The 18,858-nt window shown below is 41.3% G+C and overlaps 1 protein-coding gene across 2 annotated transcripts in view; it reads right to left on the bottom strand.

The window, feature by feature from the left end:
* The window catches only part of LOC122995351 (transmembrane protein 211), a 95,461-nt gene that overhangs the window by 54,795 nt on the left and 21,808 nt on the right, over positions 1 to 18,858 (bottom strand). For both annotated transcript variants that reach the window (XM_044370524.1, XM_044370523.1), the window contains exon 2: positions 13,273 to 13,411. In XM_044370524.1, coding sequence (XP_044226459.1) covers positions 13,273 to 13,411 — 139 coding nt within the window. The remainder of the gene's footprint in view (positions 1 to 13,272; positions 13,412 to 18,858) is intronic.

The raw sequence follows: 18,858 nt of genomic DNA, 5'->3' as shown, positions 1-18,858 counted from the left end.
GTGCTGTGGTCTCTCCCAGAATACTGATCTGAGTTCTACCTTCATGCTGAGATATGATAGCTGCTTACAAATAACCTCAGAGAGTGATGCACATATCATATCCTCTTCCTCCACAGAGCCAGAGATACACATCTTTAGGGCCGACAACAAAGGTGTGTGTGTGTGTGTGATATATACAGTGTAAGTCAGACAGAGAGAGAACATTCCGGACGTGTGTGAACTCACCCATTTGTCTACCTGCATTTCTGTGAGGACGAAGGCAGTGAAGCCAACTTATGTTAGCTACCCACCTTAGCTACATGTAGATACAGATTATACAGCCAAACCTATTCAGTACACGAAATAGTAACAGAAATAACGGAATGAAGATGATGACAAAGAAACTTTTTTACACACCGTCTGAACAATGAGTTGTTGTCGGTGGCTGAGCCTATACTTGTACGCAAGCACAACATTGGTTTTTCTTCTTCTTTCTCTCGCCATTCTCTTCAAACGTCAAATGGTAGCTTCCTTTTCTAGATCCATTTCGTCATCCCGTCACTGTTTTTCAAGCAAAAATCATAACAACAGCCTGAAAATCCATGACGATAAATAGCTGGCTACCAACAACCGTTAACACAGTGTCACGGTAAACAGTGCTAAAGAGGACGCTGCTTTTAATCATCATCGACTCAAGACAAGTGCATCATCAGTTAAAGACACACCTTCAAGAGGGTAGCCCTGTTTGGAGATGCAAATCCAAGCCGTGCTAGGCTGATGCACCGAGTCAAACCGAGTCAAACCAAGTCAGCATGTGTGTGGAAAAGGGCCAAGAGTGTGTGTTTGATTTAAGGAGGCACCGGGCCAACTGTATGGGGGCCCAGAGGGGTCAAGAGTCCTCTCTCTCTACTTTCATGGGTGTGTATTTGTGTGTGTGTGTCTGTGTGTGTGTGTGTGTGTGTCTAGCAGAGCAACATGCACCTGTGGGTACCACTTTTTGACAAAGACGGAGAGGTATGTTAGAATCTGTTACAACAAATACACACACACACACACACACACACAAACACACACACACACACACACAGTCTCTCTCTCTCTCCAGGTCAGTTGGCTTCTATAATCTCAAAAAGCCATTTTTCACTGGTGTAATATGCTGTGGTCTCCAGGCTGAGCGGACAGACAGGCGTGTCTCACTTTCACTTTTCACCGAACATGTGAAAGCACTGAGAGCAGCTGTGTGTTCATCACATCATCATGCCTCATCAGCTCCACATCAGAGACTGAGTGGTGCATTAAAAGCTCTATTCTGATTAAACAAGATGAAGTTTGCTTGTCTTAACCTAAAAGTTACTGTGCAACACGTGTGAAAATATAAAGACAACGATTCTTTACCAGTTGTGTTAACTATTTGGTGCGTTAGGGTTCACAATTCAAAAGCTGAACAAAGATGAAAATAGTCTTACTGGGCGACACAAAATTTCAGAGCCACTTAGATCAAAGAATGAACAATTTATAGGTATAGGAATTTGTTAGCTATACAGTTAGATTTAGCCTCTACTCTTTGAGGAGCTCTCAAATAATCCAAGCAGCAACTAGGACTTTCTTGGGAGAACTCATCCCCATTTATAAATATATATGATCACTAAATATTGGTTAAATGAACACTACCCAAAAAAAAGCACATGAGATGCACCTGCAGGAATAAAACTGGGTGTTACAAGACAGCTGGATATGACCCAGGGATTGTGGTTTTCACAATACAAGCATGGCTTCATTGCTCTGCCTGAACTAACGTTACATTTTGCGATATGTGGATCAATTCAACTTGACGTACAGTGTTTATAGGCTCAAACTCCTGAGGTACAGAAGTGATGCATAAGTAAAACATTCCAGCGTGACTCTGCCTTTGAGGATCATCATGTTGCTGCAAATGCATCAAGTGTAGCTGCTGCATGCATGCATGCATCAGGTGGTTCAGGACTGGACCAGGTGCAGCTTCATCGCAAATGTTGACGCGGCAACATCAGCATCAAATTAACATAAACCATAGCAATAAACGAACAAACATCCATTAAGTTCAAAGCTTTTTTTTTAAAAGGAGAATAAAGTGATTCATAGCAATCCTCAGGGGGCAAAACCACTTTGTGTTTGAGTCTAAACATTTCCTGTCAGTCCTAATGTCTTCTGCCTGCTCGTAAAAAAGGTGATGCGCCCTTTACCAATGCCTTACTACACATGATTATCTCTTTATATACCCCACCATCTTCACTGAATCTGTCTGATATGTGTCTCTTATCCAGCTGACTCTGAATGTACACTCAGTCTCCAGTCGCCCTGCCGCTGCTGATAGCTGATTCCCTCTACAGCTCTCTCTGCCTGTGCTGCTTGTGACACTTGAAAGCTCAAACGTGTCCTGGATCGCTACTGTTCTTCTCTTTTCTTCTGCACAGACCTGCAGGATCAGCAACGGCACATACAGAGAAAACAGTCCCTGCTAGTTCCAAACAGTATACTATTTTTCAGTCTTATTTTGTGTGCTTTTCATCAGCGTTGTACACAGCAATAACAGAAATTGCTGCACTTAAGTTGTGATTGCTTACCCTTAAACTGTAGAGCTTTTTGTTCCCCTTTAGTATACTGAAAGAAATAGTTTGACATTTTGGGAAATATGCTTACTTGCTTTCTTGCTCATAATTAGATGAGAAGATGGATAACACTCCCATGTCTTAGCTTAGCTTGGCATGAAGTCATATGGCATGTAAATTACTGAACTTTGGGGGTGTTCGTATGTGGCTTTTGTTACCTTTGGATGGAATGGCTAGATGTTTCCCCCTGCTTCCAGTCTAGCTAAGCTAAGCTAACCGGCTCCTGACTGTAGCTTCATATTTAACCGACAGATGAGAGTGATGTTGATCTAAATGTTGAACTACTCCTTTAACATAGATATTAGTTTTTGATTTTTGTTCTCTCATTACATAACTGCTAAGATGATTTTGGGGCAAATTCTGCTAAAACCTTTCAAACCTGAAATGTATTGATGTAGCTTCAGTAAAGCTGTGATTGTCAATGTTATAAAATAGATAGGACAATTGCCAAGAGCAGCCAAAGTGTCACGATTTTGATATACCATTGTTTCCCAACTTGATTTCATCCAGTATACATTCTGTACAGGAACAATAGGTTGGTCAGCATACACGCCATGTACACACCTACACACAATCCTCAAAAGCAGTATTTTTAATTCACTTAGCAGAGCAAACACATTCATTTGTCTCATGTAAATGAGGAAGTCATGAACACAAGCAAAGCAATAGCAACTGTGCAGCATTGCCTAATCAATCATGTTGCCCGTGTGTGTCTGTGTGTGTGTGTCTGTGTGTGTGTGTGTATGTGACAGGTACCGGCGGTCTCAACCCTTCATATTGCCTACAAAAAGCTAATTCCCAACAACACAGATGGCACAAACAAAAACATGACAACGCGGCACCGGCTCCCACTCATCACCGCGCACTCAAGAGAAGCCTCTGAGCGGAGGATCAATCACCGCATGAGAGGGAGGAGGATAAAACGACATAGGAGAAATGAAACTGAAAGGAAAGCACACATAATCACGCACACACACACACACACACATCACACATACACACCCACAAACATTCATCCAAGTGTGTGTGTATGTGTGTGTGTGTATGTTTACGGCTGAGGGCCCAGTGTGGAGGACTAAAGCAGCTGCAATCCAACAACCACAGACACAACAATGAGTCATCCAGGCTGTTGTTCATATCAAATGGGCACTAGTGGGAATTCCTAGGAGATGCACAGACACACACACACTTACTTTGTGTGTAGAGTTGTATTACAGTGACTATTAGTGAGCCAGTCTGTTGGCGTGACTAACCAGCAAGCTTCTAGATCTACTTAGATTTAGTAAAAAACAAGTTGAACATCCAGAGCACACGCCAGAGTGTTAGCACAGGTGACAATTCAGTTCCCTTTGCAGTCAGACTATCTAGTACAAACATAATGTTTAATGAAGACTGTTCCAAAAACTTTCCATTTGTTGGGTCTGAGTAAACTTCAGATTTTATTGAGTTTAAATGTTTAACATCTTCTGTAAAGTCAGACATGCAGAGCAAAGTCAAGTAAGCGGAGAGTAAAATAAAGCCATAGGGTTTATGGGAAACGTGGTCTGACTACAGTGAAACACTAGCACATCAATAGGCAATGGGTTTCATTAATTTCCTGCTCTCAACTGCACAAAGATATTACAGAATTACATATTGATGATTTAAACTGCAGCACACAGCATCTTTAAGTCGCAGGTTTCCTATAAGCAGCTTCTGGTCTGTTTTCCTGCAGTAAAGAAAGGAAGCAGCCCTTAAGTGCAGAATCTGGCTTCCACCTCATCATCTCTGCTGTAAGTTGCGAAATGAAAAAAAAAGCAGAGAGGCCTTCAGAAGTGGAGGACTCATGCAATATGCATAGCCACTAGTTCTTTGAGTGTGTTTGTGTGCGAATGTGAGTGTGTTCACCGGGGCTTTCATGGCAGGATGACGGAAGAACAGGAAGAGAAGGGAGAAAGGGGAGGAATAACAAACAGCCGAACATGTTTTTGGACCCTGCGACGGTTCTTCTCCATCTGACAGAAGGGAAAGGACTCAGCCAGTCCACTGGAAAAAAGAAACAAAAAAAGAAAGTGCTGCTGTTCCCCCTCCTCTCCTTTCAAGCTCTGTTCATCTTCCTCCTGTCAACATGTCATTTGTTGCTTGCTACCGTGATACGACTCAGGGAGGCGTAACCACACACTAGGGCAGTTTCAGTTTCAGAGATAGAGTAATAAGGGTTTCCAGCATATACAGATAATAAGGAAGGTTAATTAATATTGTAAAGAACATTAATATCAGAGGAAAAATCTCTGAAACACGCCGGTATTCTCGCTTCTTCACATGAGTTCACAAGAGTTGATGTGGAGGAAAAATATCAAAGCACAGCTTTCAAAAGGCAACATTAAAGATAGATTTAAAAAAGAACTGTTGATCTGAGACAGCCGCTTCAATGCAAAGTCTGTAAGAGAGCTCTCTAGTAAATTAAAGAAAGTAGATGAATTGGACAGCATGAAAGTTCAGTCTTAATCACAGTCCAGCTCTAATTGACTGGTGGGCCAATTACTGTGGTTTTTGTGGGTAATGTATCAGTGAGCGAGCAGAGCCAAGTGCCGCCATGCTCATAATTACAGTAGACATCAGATTTGACCAATGAGTGAGCTTAGCATACGCAAATACACAAACACGCAGGCTGATTCAGTAGACATTAGGCCTCGTTTATCCATTTGGGTCCATTTGCTGTAACACAGATGACAAATGAATCAAACATGTTGCATGTTTGTAAATGCTTTGTCGAGTTCGCAGACAAGGCTGTGTGGTGCTTCTCCAGTGTAAATCTGCTCCGATCTTTTTTAATTAACAAGTTTGTAAAACTAGAGCGCAAACTCAGAGAAAATGTTCAGACTGTGTGTGTGTGTGTGTGTGTGTGTGTGTGTGTGTGTGTGTGTGTGTGTGTGTGTGCAGGATGCAACTCTGATTATATAAAAAGTGACACTGAAACATACGAACACTGTGACTGACAAGACTCCTTGAATGTCTATTGTCAGCATGCTGTGAGTCACAGGTGAAGAGGTTACAATGTCAGCATCACACTGCATCTAAACTGGGTCACATTCTGTCAACACACACACACACACACACACACACACACACACACACACACACACACACACACACATACACACGCACACAGACAAAACATAGCGTGTGTAGAAGTTAAATTGACTTTTCTGTCTTTGATTTCTTTGGTAGATCTGTGAGATTCGGTGGTGAAAAAGTTCTAGACTCCCTACTAAAAAAAACACTTTGAGGCGTGTGAGAGCCTCGAGCCGGCCCGACGCATGATGAAACAGAATGAAATACCAGTGATCGACAGAGAACATGCAGAAAGAGGTTTGGGGTTCTGATCGTGATTAAGACAATGTGAATAGTATATGCAAATTAACAATGTTTAACTTCCCTCCATGTTGCCTGCACCCAGAGCTCCCCACTGATTTGCTGGCAAAGACTTTGGAGATCTGCTTTAGACTACAAACTAAGTTTCCTCATTTTCTGTAGTGGAGCCTTCAAAAACTGTCAAAGGTGAGTCTCCAAAAAAACTCTGTCTACCATGTTACACCAGTGATAGGCAAAAGTTTCTAAAATATCACTACTAAATACTTTAAAATATCAGCATATTTGTAAGAAAACTAGTTTCATGATACAAGGCCGAATATCACACCGGCACCAATCCTTGCACACCAGTACAATATATCCAGAATCGATGAGTAAAGAGATATAATGCTTCTTACTAACTTTGTCTCTGAAATTTGCATCCCATAAACGCACCCTTCAGTAGATTGGACAGGACACACACAATGCATCTTGGTTGCTGTAGGATTCCCCTTTAACTTTTTCTCAGTTTTCTCTAGTCATAGGGCACCGATTTCAAAAATAATTGCACATTTCTTCAACATAGGTGACCTAGTTTTAAGAAATCATCATATTCACAGTGGTGAATTTTCCCTTTGAGAGAAAGAGAGTGAAAGAAAAAAGCAGAGGAAGGAGTGATAGGTCAGAAAAAGGAGCGTGGATTTACTACAGCAGTGCTCACACACATTCAGACACACAGCATATTAAATGAGAAGGAAGCAGCTTGAAGGGTGGAGCAGAGGCCTCCTGAACAGACATGAAAGACTAAAACTCAAAAACATCAGTTTGAGTACGGAGCTTAACCCAAAGTTGCCCCCGTCACACAGAAATATGGAAAACTGGACAGCACTGGCTAGATTTTATGCCTGGAGGCAGCTGGAAGCGGTTCAAAGATGGCAGAGATAATCAAACAATGTTTCAGTGATGTTTGCTCTCTAAGAAAAGTTCTCTCACTCAGTCTGAGACTTTTTAGAGGAAAACTATTCAGAATACTGATGGTGACATAAATGATGGTTCAATCATCCTCCCTTTCGCAGCGATGAAAGGAAAACACACAAAGTGTAATTTAATTGTTGGAGGGACATGTTCTGCTAATAGACTCTGCAGCTCTAATCCAGCCTGATATGGAAAATGTATTCATCTGTATCAGAGAAATGATTGACAGCTGGCACAGGTACCATATGGGCTCCGGCGGCGACAGCAGCACTGAAATAAAACAGCAGGTGCTTTGATCAAAGCAACTTCCTATTTTCATCACCATGCTTCGGAGGACATCTGCATAGCAGCTTTGCCCAAGGGAAAGCTGACACAGCAGGCCGGGCTTCCTCAGCATCAGCACAATGAAACTGGATGTGAGTGTATGTGCTTGAGGGAACACACACACACACACACAAAAATACACGCTCTCTTTCGTTTCCCAAGCAGCCAACGTCGGGGTAAAAACACTGAAGGACTCTCTCTGATGGGGATGCAGATAAGAAGGCACAGTTTCAGAAAGTCGCATAGGGGGAATCTTCAAAGGGAAATATTCAGCGGGTGCAGCTGGGGTTGGATGGAGTTTAGCTGCAAATTGGAAACCTTTTTGAGCCAAAAGTTGGTCCACTGAGCAAATGATAACATTCCCTTACAGAGTCATTTTCATTCATTCTGCTGTGACTGCAAAATCCATTCATTCATGGCCAAGAGCAGCCGAAATGTCACGATTTTGATATAAATATAGTCCTGAGGCTGAGACACAGTACTGTGATATCTGCAGATATCAGAAGAGTAATGTAGTTGTTTCTGAAGTTGTTTTACAACAAGAGGTTAGTTTGCCAAGTGTCCATGAGCAACTCAACCTGCCTCTCCACACAATGAACCAAATATCAAATAATAATGTAAATCAGTGGTTTCCCACTAAAGGGTCAGGGGCCAAAAAGATAACTGGATACAGTGTCGGAGGGTTCCATTCATTCCTATGAAAGTTGCTCAGTGGTGCATGAAGCCAAAAAAGCCACTTCCCAATGTAAAGACCTGGATGAAAACATACTGTGCAACTCATAATGCACCCATAGAGTTTGCCCACTAGAAACTTCTGCAGGCTGAGATAGCTAACTCCTAGTTTAGCCCTCTGGCTTACTTGAATGTGGATAAAACAATTCAATCGTGTGGCTCTTCTAGACTTTTGAAATGTGATCGGACCGAATGGATCAAATTCTGATGTGAAACGAGTCATTTTGCGGGGATTGTGATGCTCAAAAAAATGTATCCACTGTTTTAGAGCCGTTCCTTTTCTCATGATTGTGTTCAGGAAAAATGCTTTTTGGGCCCAAGGTGGAAATGGAAGTTGTAATTCCACAGTTTGGCCATCATGTGAAATTGGCTTTAAAGCCCAGCGCTGTTCCTGGGGACTTGTAAGGGCCCCAAAGTAAATCTGAGTGATTGCAGGATACTTAACTAACTGGAAAAAATATATATACTGAATATATATATATATATATATATCTCCTATATAAAATCATGTATCAGTCATCATTTTCAGGTCAACTGACTGTGAAATACTGAAGTTTTACCTCTTGACTTAAAGGGGCTATATCATGCTTTTTGTGATTTTCTGTTATTTTCATACTGTTATGATGTTGAGTGACTATGTTAAACATGGTCAAAGTTCCAAAACTTGATGTGAATGTATGTTAAAATGCTCCCTGCAAGCCAAAAGCCAGGGCTTCAACTTGCTCTGAATGCTCTGCTTGCAAAGTTACCTCTACTTCCTCCTCGTGATGACATTAGATTGTTCACTCATGGCCACTAACAGCCATCCTTTCTGTAGTCTTTGTTGCTAAGGTTGTTTCTATGATTGTTCTGTAGGTTGTTTGCGTTGTCCACTCACATATTCTGGATTTGATTCGGGTTCAAAAAGAAAGAAAGAAAAAGAAATGAAATCCTTCTACTATAGTTTGTTTCATGGTTTGTTGATGTAGCCTCCAGAGCCAGCAGAAGTCTGCTGAGGGACAGCTTCTGGAAGCTAACCTATCAGAACAGAGTGGGCTCATCGGGAGGGGAGTCTTAAAGAGACGGGAGCTGAAATGGCCTGTTTCAGACAGAGGCTGAACTGAGGGGTTGCATAAAGGGTCAGTATAAGATGAATAAAGAGGGTTTTTTTTTACTGTAAATCATTCAAAGATATTCCAATATAGCCCCAGGATATAAATATGGAAATGTACATGATATTTTAAAAATCTGATTGCTCTTAAAGTGCTCACAGCTCATAGAAATATGTTGAGTTTGCTTTGTTTAAAATGGTCACAAGCCAAAAAAGTTGTGAACTACTGACATAAAGAATTTGAAATACTATAATCACTGATAGCTGCAAAGAATATGTTCAGATAACATACCAGGCTTTGTACATCAACAAGGAAAATCAGAGCATAAAAAAGTCCATTACTTCAGGACTTCATGTCTATCTAAGATGAAAAATTACTTTTCTAAGCTTCCACTTTGGGAAACTTGATTTCTTTCCTCAACGTGTGAAGTCTTGTGGTAAAAGAATTTCAATAAGATCTTGACATTTTGGGAAGCATACAAGAAAACTTTCATGTTGCGGCACATGAAATATTTCTTAAATTACAGGGTTCCTTGTTATCAGAAAAAAAAAACAGTTTGGGTTTCATATTTTAAAAAATGTCACCAAATAGCGCTGCCAAATTCATTGCTCAAAGCAGAACCAGATTTCACTTGTGGTTCCCCATTTATTACTGAGTGCCATTGCTCTCCTTTTATCTCTCTGTGTAACAACAAAACACCACAAGCTGCTGCTGCTCCAGACCGAGCAACTCAAACATCTTCGATTATACAGGTAAGAAAAAAAAAAACACTCTGTGGTTCATATTTCTTTCAAGAGCAGAAAAACACAGCTTTAGGTGTATACCTTTTAAGTCCTCAACCTGCCAGACTCCCAAAGAACCATTTTCACACTAAAACATTTTTTGAACTGGCAGTCATATCAATAAAAAGAGAAAACAACAGGCAATCAATGTAGCACATAAAATCTCTCCAACGTTTTCGTGTGAGCATGTAATGTAAATGATCTCCATATGTTAATATGGCTATAACCCTGGAGGAAAGCAGCTTGAGATTACGCTTGTCTGTGCAGTGAGTGCTTGTACACTCAGCGGAGTGTGACGTGTCTTCAGCCCTGAACAGATAACTGCACTGTGAGAATCTGCCTGAGTGTTGTTGCACGACGAAACCCCAACGTGGTCTTCAGCTGCTTCTGTCAGCATATGAACTGAAGTAAAAAAGCAAAAATGAAGGGTAGATTTGATGTTACCCAGGAGTGGAATGCTAGAAAGTTAAATACACAGAAATTCAAATAAAATTCAGTAACACGAATGAAATAAATGAGTGGGTGTGTTTGTGAGCTTGCAGCTGTGTTTTTTTACACCTGTGCATGTTTGTACATCTATAATATGCATAAATTTATGTGCGAAGTAATGGTTGCATGTATTTCTTTACCCTGATAAGTAAATCTGTCTATGCAAGTCTCCATCTCTGTTCACTCTTTCCACACAAACACACACACACACACAGACACACATTGCTCGAATCAAAGAGCCATCCAATCCTATGGATCCTGACCACTAAGAAGAACAGGCCGATAAAATATGCATGACAGGAGAAAAAGCTCCCCGCCTAGGCACACAGAAATGTTCTGCCTCCCTCTCTCGGAGCGTAAAACATTGATGGTGGCAGCGCTCGGTGGCGCAGGAGCTGAACCACTTGATATAGTGCTGAGCTAAACCAGTGGAGGGGTTAGCAAGTTCACATCTAATTCTGGACTTCACCCACGGGACCACCGGCCTGAGAAAGCAAAGAGCTGGGCAGTTTTACCTCGAAAAGCCCTCTGCTGTGTGTGCAGAACTGTTGAATGTAAGGACACAAGGTTACGTGCTTCTACTTCTGACAGAATGTACAAACATTCCTGGGCTGTGCCTCCCATGTTCTAGCTATGTAGTAAAAGTGATACAGCAAATGTTGTAAAGCAAGTGTCAGTTTTAGAGGTGGACTCTAACCCCTAACCCTAACCCCTAACTCTACTCCTAACCCTAACACTCATCCTTTTGGCCAGCTCCGTTGTCTCAGACTGTCCTTAAAGCACCCCAGTGACTTTGTGAACCACTGGTCTACTATAATACTGCTACCATATAGCAAACAGATATTATGAAAACAATATTGTTACTGTTCCACATGCATCTGCAACGTCATCATAAGTGCAACAGACTACAGCAATGAATCCTGACAACATGACTGACTGTAATTAAACCCAATATCTAATGAAAAAAAATCTCTTTTCACCTATTGCCAATTTTTATGCAATAATTTCTACCACATGTTACTACATGATGATTTTCTTGCATCTCTAGCTAAAATCCTTTTGCATTACTCAATCCTATCAACTTAAAAATGCAAATTAACTTTCCACCCACAAAACTGTGACATTTCTGCCCATACGTTTTGCGTATGTTTTGCTTACATTTCACAAACATTTCATAAACCTCCCCTTCCCTTCCTATTTGATATGTGATCTCTTTTTTATTTTTGTGACGCTCAGCCCTCATACAGTAACTACTACTATATTAATACTGTAATACTGTAAGTGAAGTAATACAACATCACATGTCTCCTTTGCCTCATTTGTCAGAGATACTGTAGAAAACATGGGAGTAAAAACAGGCATCAGCAACACTGATAATATGCACACTCTAACGAAAACCATTGTTCTTAATCTACTTGTTTCAGTTTATCAGGCCACTTTGATAGCACTCATGCACATACTTGCATTGCTGGGAAAACAAACACTCCTCTGATCTGCCCTCCTCAGGGCTGTGTGGGCTCTCTGTGAAACCTCTGTCTATCTAGACAAGAGTCGACCTGGAAACTGAACAAAGGCCCGTCTCCTCGCTTTGCATTGTTATTTAGCAAAGTCTATCACTGAGAAAGACACACAGCTCTACACCACAGAACAGGATTACACACACACACACACACACACACACACACACACACACACACACACATTCACAAGAGGCTCAGCACTCTTGCTTTGCTGCAGACTCCCTCTCATCTTCCCAGAGCAACATTGATCTGATTGTGGAGTCAGACAGAGGAGTATGAGGGTCTGACTGTTAGCAATAAGCGCCACTTTAAAACACACCATTAACCATGCCCTGTGAAAGTTCCGGCTTTGTCAATAAAGATTTAACCTGCCCAATTAATTCAGCTTCTAATTATGCTTAGTTAAATGCCACATGCAGGGATTCAAATTAGCTACTCAGTATACAGGCTACGTAATTGCTGCTGACGCCAAATGAATTAGAGAGGGAAAAATAAACAACTAAGGGTTTGTGAATCAGTCGACCTGAAAAACAGAGTGGATAGATGAAGTGACTTGAGACTTACTAAATCAAAAAGGCATCAGAGGTGCATGAATAGCTTTAGAAAAGGCAGAAAACGGCATTTTTTTGACTTGCTGCTCAGCTATTTTATCTTTAACAGCGCAAATGCACAGTATCTCAACAGAAAATGTGAAGGTGCGACACGTATAAGAAAATATGTTGCTTTAACTAAAGCACACATGAACCTCTCATTTAACATTAGAAAAATGCTTCACATTTGTACCAACAGCCATTAAAATGGTCCGATGCACAAGGCAAGAGTGTGAAGGCCGCTACCGAGCAGTGACATGAGCCGTGGTGTATTATGGGTTTTTAAAGCCGAAGTGCTGACAAGACCACGCTTTGTTTATGAGACTACTTCTCTGTTTGAATGAAAGCGGCAGCCTGATAAGTCACATGTAGCCCTGAACCAATGACCTGTGTTAAGGAGGCGTAATTGTCTTTTTACAGCAGGCTCTAAATCTATCCTCGCCTTCCCTTCAGCAGTTCACCCCTACGAGTGCCATGCAGACTCTGGTTGCCTAGCAGCAGCTGTCCTCCAGTTGTTTCCTTTGTTTTTTTGTGTTTTGACTGATGGGCAACAAAGTCAGCTTCTTTTTACTGTTTCTGGTAATAGGAAGCACTGTCAGGGCCTGTTGCAGAGAGGCTCTACTGAAGGAAGATGCCTCATGCTCGGGGGGTACAGGGGCAATGCAGAGTGTTGAAATGATGAATTTTAAGCAGATGCAGGACTTAACAAGCTGTTATTAGCTATTTGTGAGAAGAAAGTCCTCTGTACTATCTGTCTGTATCCAGTATTAGTGTGTGTATGCTGCTGTGTGTGTATTCACGTCTGTACTGACCTGAAGCCATCTGCATGTATCCAGCCAGGGTGCAGATCCTCCTCTCACATCCTCCACTGGGCAGGAAGATGGTGATGATGGCTAAGAGGGAGCTGACAGCCAGCAGAGCGCAACCTCCTGAACACAGCACCGCACTGGTCTGAAGAACACAAAACACACACACAAAACACTGTTATTTTAACTTAGCTGCAACGATCAACCATTTTTGTCATTTTTCAAGCAAAAATGCCAAACATTCACTGGTTCCAGCTTCTCAATGCTTTTCTTTGTCACACATAAGTTTAAACTGAATATTTTTGGATTTTGGGCTGATGATTAAGTAAAACAAGCAATTTGAACACATGACCATGGGCTGCAGGAAATTATAACGAGAATTTTTCACTATTTTCTGACATTTTGTTAACTAAACGATCAATACTACCTGATTCATTCACTGAAAGCAAATCAGACACTACTGTGTTAGACACCTGGCTGCACAACAAGTGGTTGCAAATTCCTCTACTCTGTGAAAAGAGGCTGCTTTTGTAACATAGCCACAAACAAATGTCTGTGTTTGCCTTCCCGTCAAAGAGTTATGATTCATTGCTACATTTGAATCCACTCCCAAAAGCCAGAAGTCTGTGTTTTGGTCAGGGCAGATTGTGTAATCTCACAGTCAATCCTCCTAACAGGTTAATGGCTCTCTCAGCTGGAAAACAGCACTCTATGGCCAAACAACAGGACACTGTCCCTATTCATTACATCTTCGCTTAATCACACACACATGCTGGGAGCAAGAGGAGCAAAACAGAAGCACTACTACACACACGCAGATGACAGATTCATTCACACCTTTTCTAATGAGCTGTACAAATGTGTGCAAACATGTAAATTTGTACTAGCATGTCTGCCATGCATTTGACATGGAACATCACCACTTCCGTAAAGCAGCAGGCATGTTAATTCTTCCGCTGCGAGAAATTTAAGTTCTTTACGCAGCATCCTGTCAGTGTTTTGACCGGCTTTTCACTCAACCTGCTAAGCTGGCCTCTTACTCTGCTCTTACAAAGAGTCTCCTGGGAAAGTGTGCATTCCTGGACGAGTGGCAGGTAAGTTTGAAAGCCCTATAGTGCGTTAGCCCTGAGGGAGTGTGTGTCTGTGTGTGTGTGTCTGTGTGTAGGTGTGAGTGTGTTTCCTACAACCTGTGTGTCTTGGTGGTGCTGTTTGATGTGGATAGCTTCTCAAAGTGACTCTCCAGCTTCACTTCACTACAAAGCTGCCACACACCCTCCTGGACACTTTCAAAACATGTCCCTCTTGGACAAGTGCAACACACAGACACTGCCGCAGTCAGAAAACAGCGCCACATTAGTGATTAGCATGCAGGCGGGGGCGATCCGAGAGAAATGTCTAACACGCACTAGGGAATTACAGCCCTAAAACACGTGTCATTATGCATGTCCCTGATGTGACTGACGTGAATGGAGGGAGGATGAAAGCAGAGCGATTTCCATGCCTGACAGAAGATTTAATTAGCTTGTTCTGGGTGTTTGGCAGAGAGGCAAAGAGGGGAGCAGGAGAATATTCAAGTGCTATGATGTTAGTGGCAATGATGGTGATTATTCTTTTGACCTTTATTTGTCCAGGTTTTGCTGAACGTGTGTTCTTCTTCACGTTCACAGCTGGGTTACGGATCAGCTCCTTGGGAACTGCTGGGAGCTAAGTGCCTTGCACAAGGGCACCTTGACCATTGCAATTAAGCAAAGGAAGAGCATGTGCAGAATGCGAACAACTCCTTCAGGATTGTATTGCAAATAATTCAGAGGAAGATTATAGGTTTAATTTGATTTAATCTATGATTCAAATGTCATCATAATTCTGCACAGTTGATCATTTGTCAGTCATCTAGCAGTACAGTCTCTTCCTCTGTGATGACTGTTTGGATATTAACAAATGCAAGCTTTGACTATCACATCGGTGGTCAGCTGTAGGATGAGCCAGAGGACAGCAGACGGAGATGCACAACAATGTTCATTTTTGCCAAATAAATTTAGTCTGTCAGATCATTTGTGCTAATATTTCTGTGCATTACCAGCTTAGTCAATCAGTTACTTTCCCCACTTTCATAGTGAGTACAGAGGTTGCTATCTGCAAAAGCTGAGCCACACGCCCTCCTGAGAGAGGTCCTACCAGTGTTTTCCCACATCTGCATTTCTTCCAGTATCTATTTCCTTTATATACTGTGTGTTTGCACTCTATTTACCAAATATTATCATCGTTTTTCTCTATAGTGTCATTTTACTTGTTATTTCTGTCGACTTTGTACACACAACATCTAATGCATGTCCACCTGTCCTTGAGGGACCCCTCCACTGTTGCATTTCCTGACTTTTTCCTTCTCTGAATCAAGGGTGTCATAGGCTTTACAGATTTTAAATTCCTTTGTGATTCTGGGTTATATAAAAAAAAATCAATTGGACTTGACTTGACATGAAGGGAGGAGGAGGAAAAATAACCAGCAGGAAGACACAAGGTATAAACAATAAATATAAAAACATGTGGTGATGTTGATGAGAATAGTTAAGTTTCAGCAAACACAATAAAGTCTGAATGGTGTTTGGTGTGAAGCAGTGAAATTGTTCTCAGCTGGAGAAAAGTGGACAACACGACTTTATATCAAAATATTTCCAGCAGCTACAATAGAGTGACAGGGAGAAATGATTACTAGAAGTGTTCTAGTAATTTAAAACATTCACAGTGAGCATTTTGTCAGATAGTGTCAATCCCTAGAAAGAGACTCTAGTAGAAAGATTTATTTCTAACCTTTTTTCAGTACTAACAACAGCACCATTGAATAATCATAAAACACAGATCATAAAATCATAAAAGAAGCAGAGATTCCAATTTCTCCAACCAAAGTGGCAGCAACAGACCAGAATGCACCACAGTTTTGGGTACAGTCAAAAACACTGACACATCCAGTATATACACAGCTGAATAAATACACCTGGAGGGTATTTACCTGCTTGTGTTTAGACCTTTTTCTGAACTAACAAGTTCAGGTACAGTCAAAGTTATTATTATCAAAGGCATTCTAGGAAATCTAAGAAATCCTTTAGTACACCAAGTGAAATATATCATCACATACTGTAATAACTCCTGAGCATTAGAGATTGATTATATTTAGCAACACCAGTGGTTTCCCTTTCAAAGCAATTATTTTCTGGCCACTTAGAAGCAGAAGAAACAAGCTGTGAACACAACACTCACACATTATCACCTTTTTTTTAAAGATTTTTGGGGGGGCATTTTATGCCTTTATTATGGCAACAGTGGAGAAATGACAGGAAACAAAGGGGGAGAGAGATGGGGAGGGACAACCAACAAAAGTCCACTGCCAGATTTGAAACACGGACGTTGCGGTTATGTGGTGTGTGGCATGCGTCACACCGTGCATGTGGCAACCAGTAGGCGTGCCACATTATCACCTTTTAAGGTGCCAAGGACACGTTAGCAAACAACTGCCTATTTACACATCGAGCAGATATGGAGCAACATCAGCATTCATTTGCTTTTGTGTTTCTGGCCACCTGGTGAATGATGAAAATCCAATATCTTCTTTTAGCTCTTTTTTTGGCTTCCACCAACTCCTGAGTGAAATATCTGTCTCTTTAGCAGCTAAATGCTCCACTATATGTTCACTAGCTAGTTGCTAATTTTGCCTGACTGCTGTTTCGTGCTGGGCAGGTAATGTGTTGTGGTTTTTTAGAGCTTTTTCACCGAAAATAGCTGCAAGCTGCAGCCAAAAACAAATTGTTGAGAGCAGTGAGACTGAACCAAAACAGCACATTTGTGGGCTCTAAAACCAAAACAATGAGCTGAAAGATGCCATCAAGCTCCTTGAGAGCTGCGGAGAACTGCAGAGTTGGGTGATAATTACCTGTGGGTTCATCATTACGGCAACGCCTTTCACATTACACACAGTTACAAGATCCATTGATACAAAAATATAGATTATAGCTGCTTTAATATACCAAAAAAGGACATGATAAGTAAAGAAAAAACATTATGCCAACAAGAACTCTTATCTCTGCTACTCCTGCTACTTGTTCTTCCTGTTTTGAACTTGGTGACTACAAGAGGACAGAGAAGACACAGCGGTTCACTCAGATACAGAAAAGCCATTAACTTCGGTGGTCTTTGTTCTCCTCCCTTTCTCGCTGGAATGATATTCATGTATGCAGAGGAATGTCTCCTTTCTCCCTGCTGCTTGATCTCGGCGTGCCTCGTGGGTTCCCAGTGTGCAGCCTACCTCCCACCCTGCTGTTCTCAATTCATTGTGACACATTAAAGGTGCATCATGTGTCATATAGGGGAGTGGAGCCTTTGAGGGGGAGGACAGCCGTGTTCAGTTATATAAGGTCTACTTTGACTAAACAATAAGAGGCACGTTGTGATCGGCTGAATTAAGTTTGATAAAGATGATTAGCATAAAAATGCATGACTGTTTGAGGGCAAAGAGAGAAATACATTTCTGAAAATGGTTGTAAATATAAATATTTCCCTATGTAAGCTATAAATCCAGCTGCTATTTGTGTATTCTGCCCATTTTTTCAGTCAATTATCTGCAAGCTGTAATAGATTTATACACATGACATTTTCTGTGTGCCATTTAAACACAGCCCGAGAGACTAATAAAGGCTATCAGAGTGCTGCACAGCTATTTTTACAGAAAACAACCAGCATTTCAATTAATGGTGTCCCAATTAATCAACTCCCAACTCTGTGTCTCTGTGTGAGTGTGTTCTGATGAAACAAACTCATAATCATTACCACTTTAACTCAGACAATACAGAAAAACTTAGGAGGCCCTAGTCGCTCTGAGCAAGTTAATTTAGTAGAAAATGAGCTGCTAACTGCACTGGTCCTTTCAGTGATGCTTCCTAAATAAATTGCAATTATGTGTGAATAACTGGTAGATCCACCCCAACAGCTGGAGCCAGAGTGGAAAGCAACGAGGGGGAGGGGTTGAAAGAGTAGAGAATTGTGGTGAGAAGAAATCAAAGTTTTCATTTGGCAGAAGACAGGAAGGACTTATCTTAATCTCTTTGTCTTTCACTCTGCTGCAGCCTGAAAACTTGATTTAGAAAGCAATCCTCTCAGGATATTGTGACTTAAGGCACAAGGACACAACTTTTACATCACCACCCTAATTAATACAGACAATAACTGGCGGACTTGACCCACAAGCATCATTTAATCCGGAAATACGAGTAACAAGCCTCTAGCAGCCGCTAATATAACCATACAAGTGTTACAATGCTGATAAAACTAAGGGCCAAAGGCATTGACACACATGTTGTAAGACTACCTGGCTCTGTCGTAAAGAAACTTTATTGGATTCCCACAATAAATGGTCCACATCCTGAGCCTGTTGGAGCCCAATAACTGCGCTGAAACAAAAAAAAAACCCTCTATACAGCTGCTTTGAGTAATAAAGGGGCAGTCTGAAGGGGACTCTTTCATTTCCAATTACATTAAGGAAGTCAGGGATTACACTGTACAGGACAATGAAATTTCATTGTCTCCTCAATTGGGAGTTACAAG

This window comes from Thunnus albacares, chromosome 13 (assembly GCF_914725855.1).
Source record: "Thunnus albacares chromosome 13, fThuAlb1.1, whole genome shotgun sequence".
Lineage (NCBI taxonomy): Eukaryota > Metazoa > Chordata > Actinopteri > Scombriformes > Scombridae > Thunnus > Thunnus albacares.
This window is presented reverse-complemented; position numbering and strand designations above follow the sequence as displayed.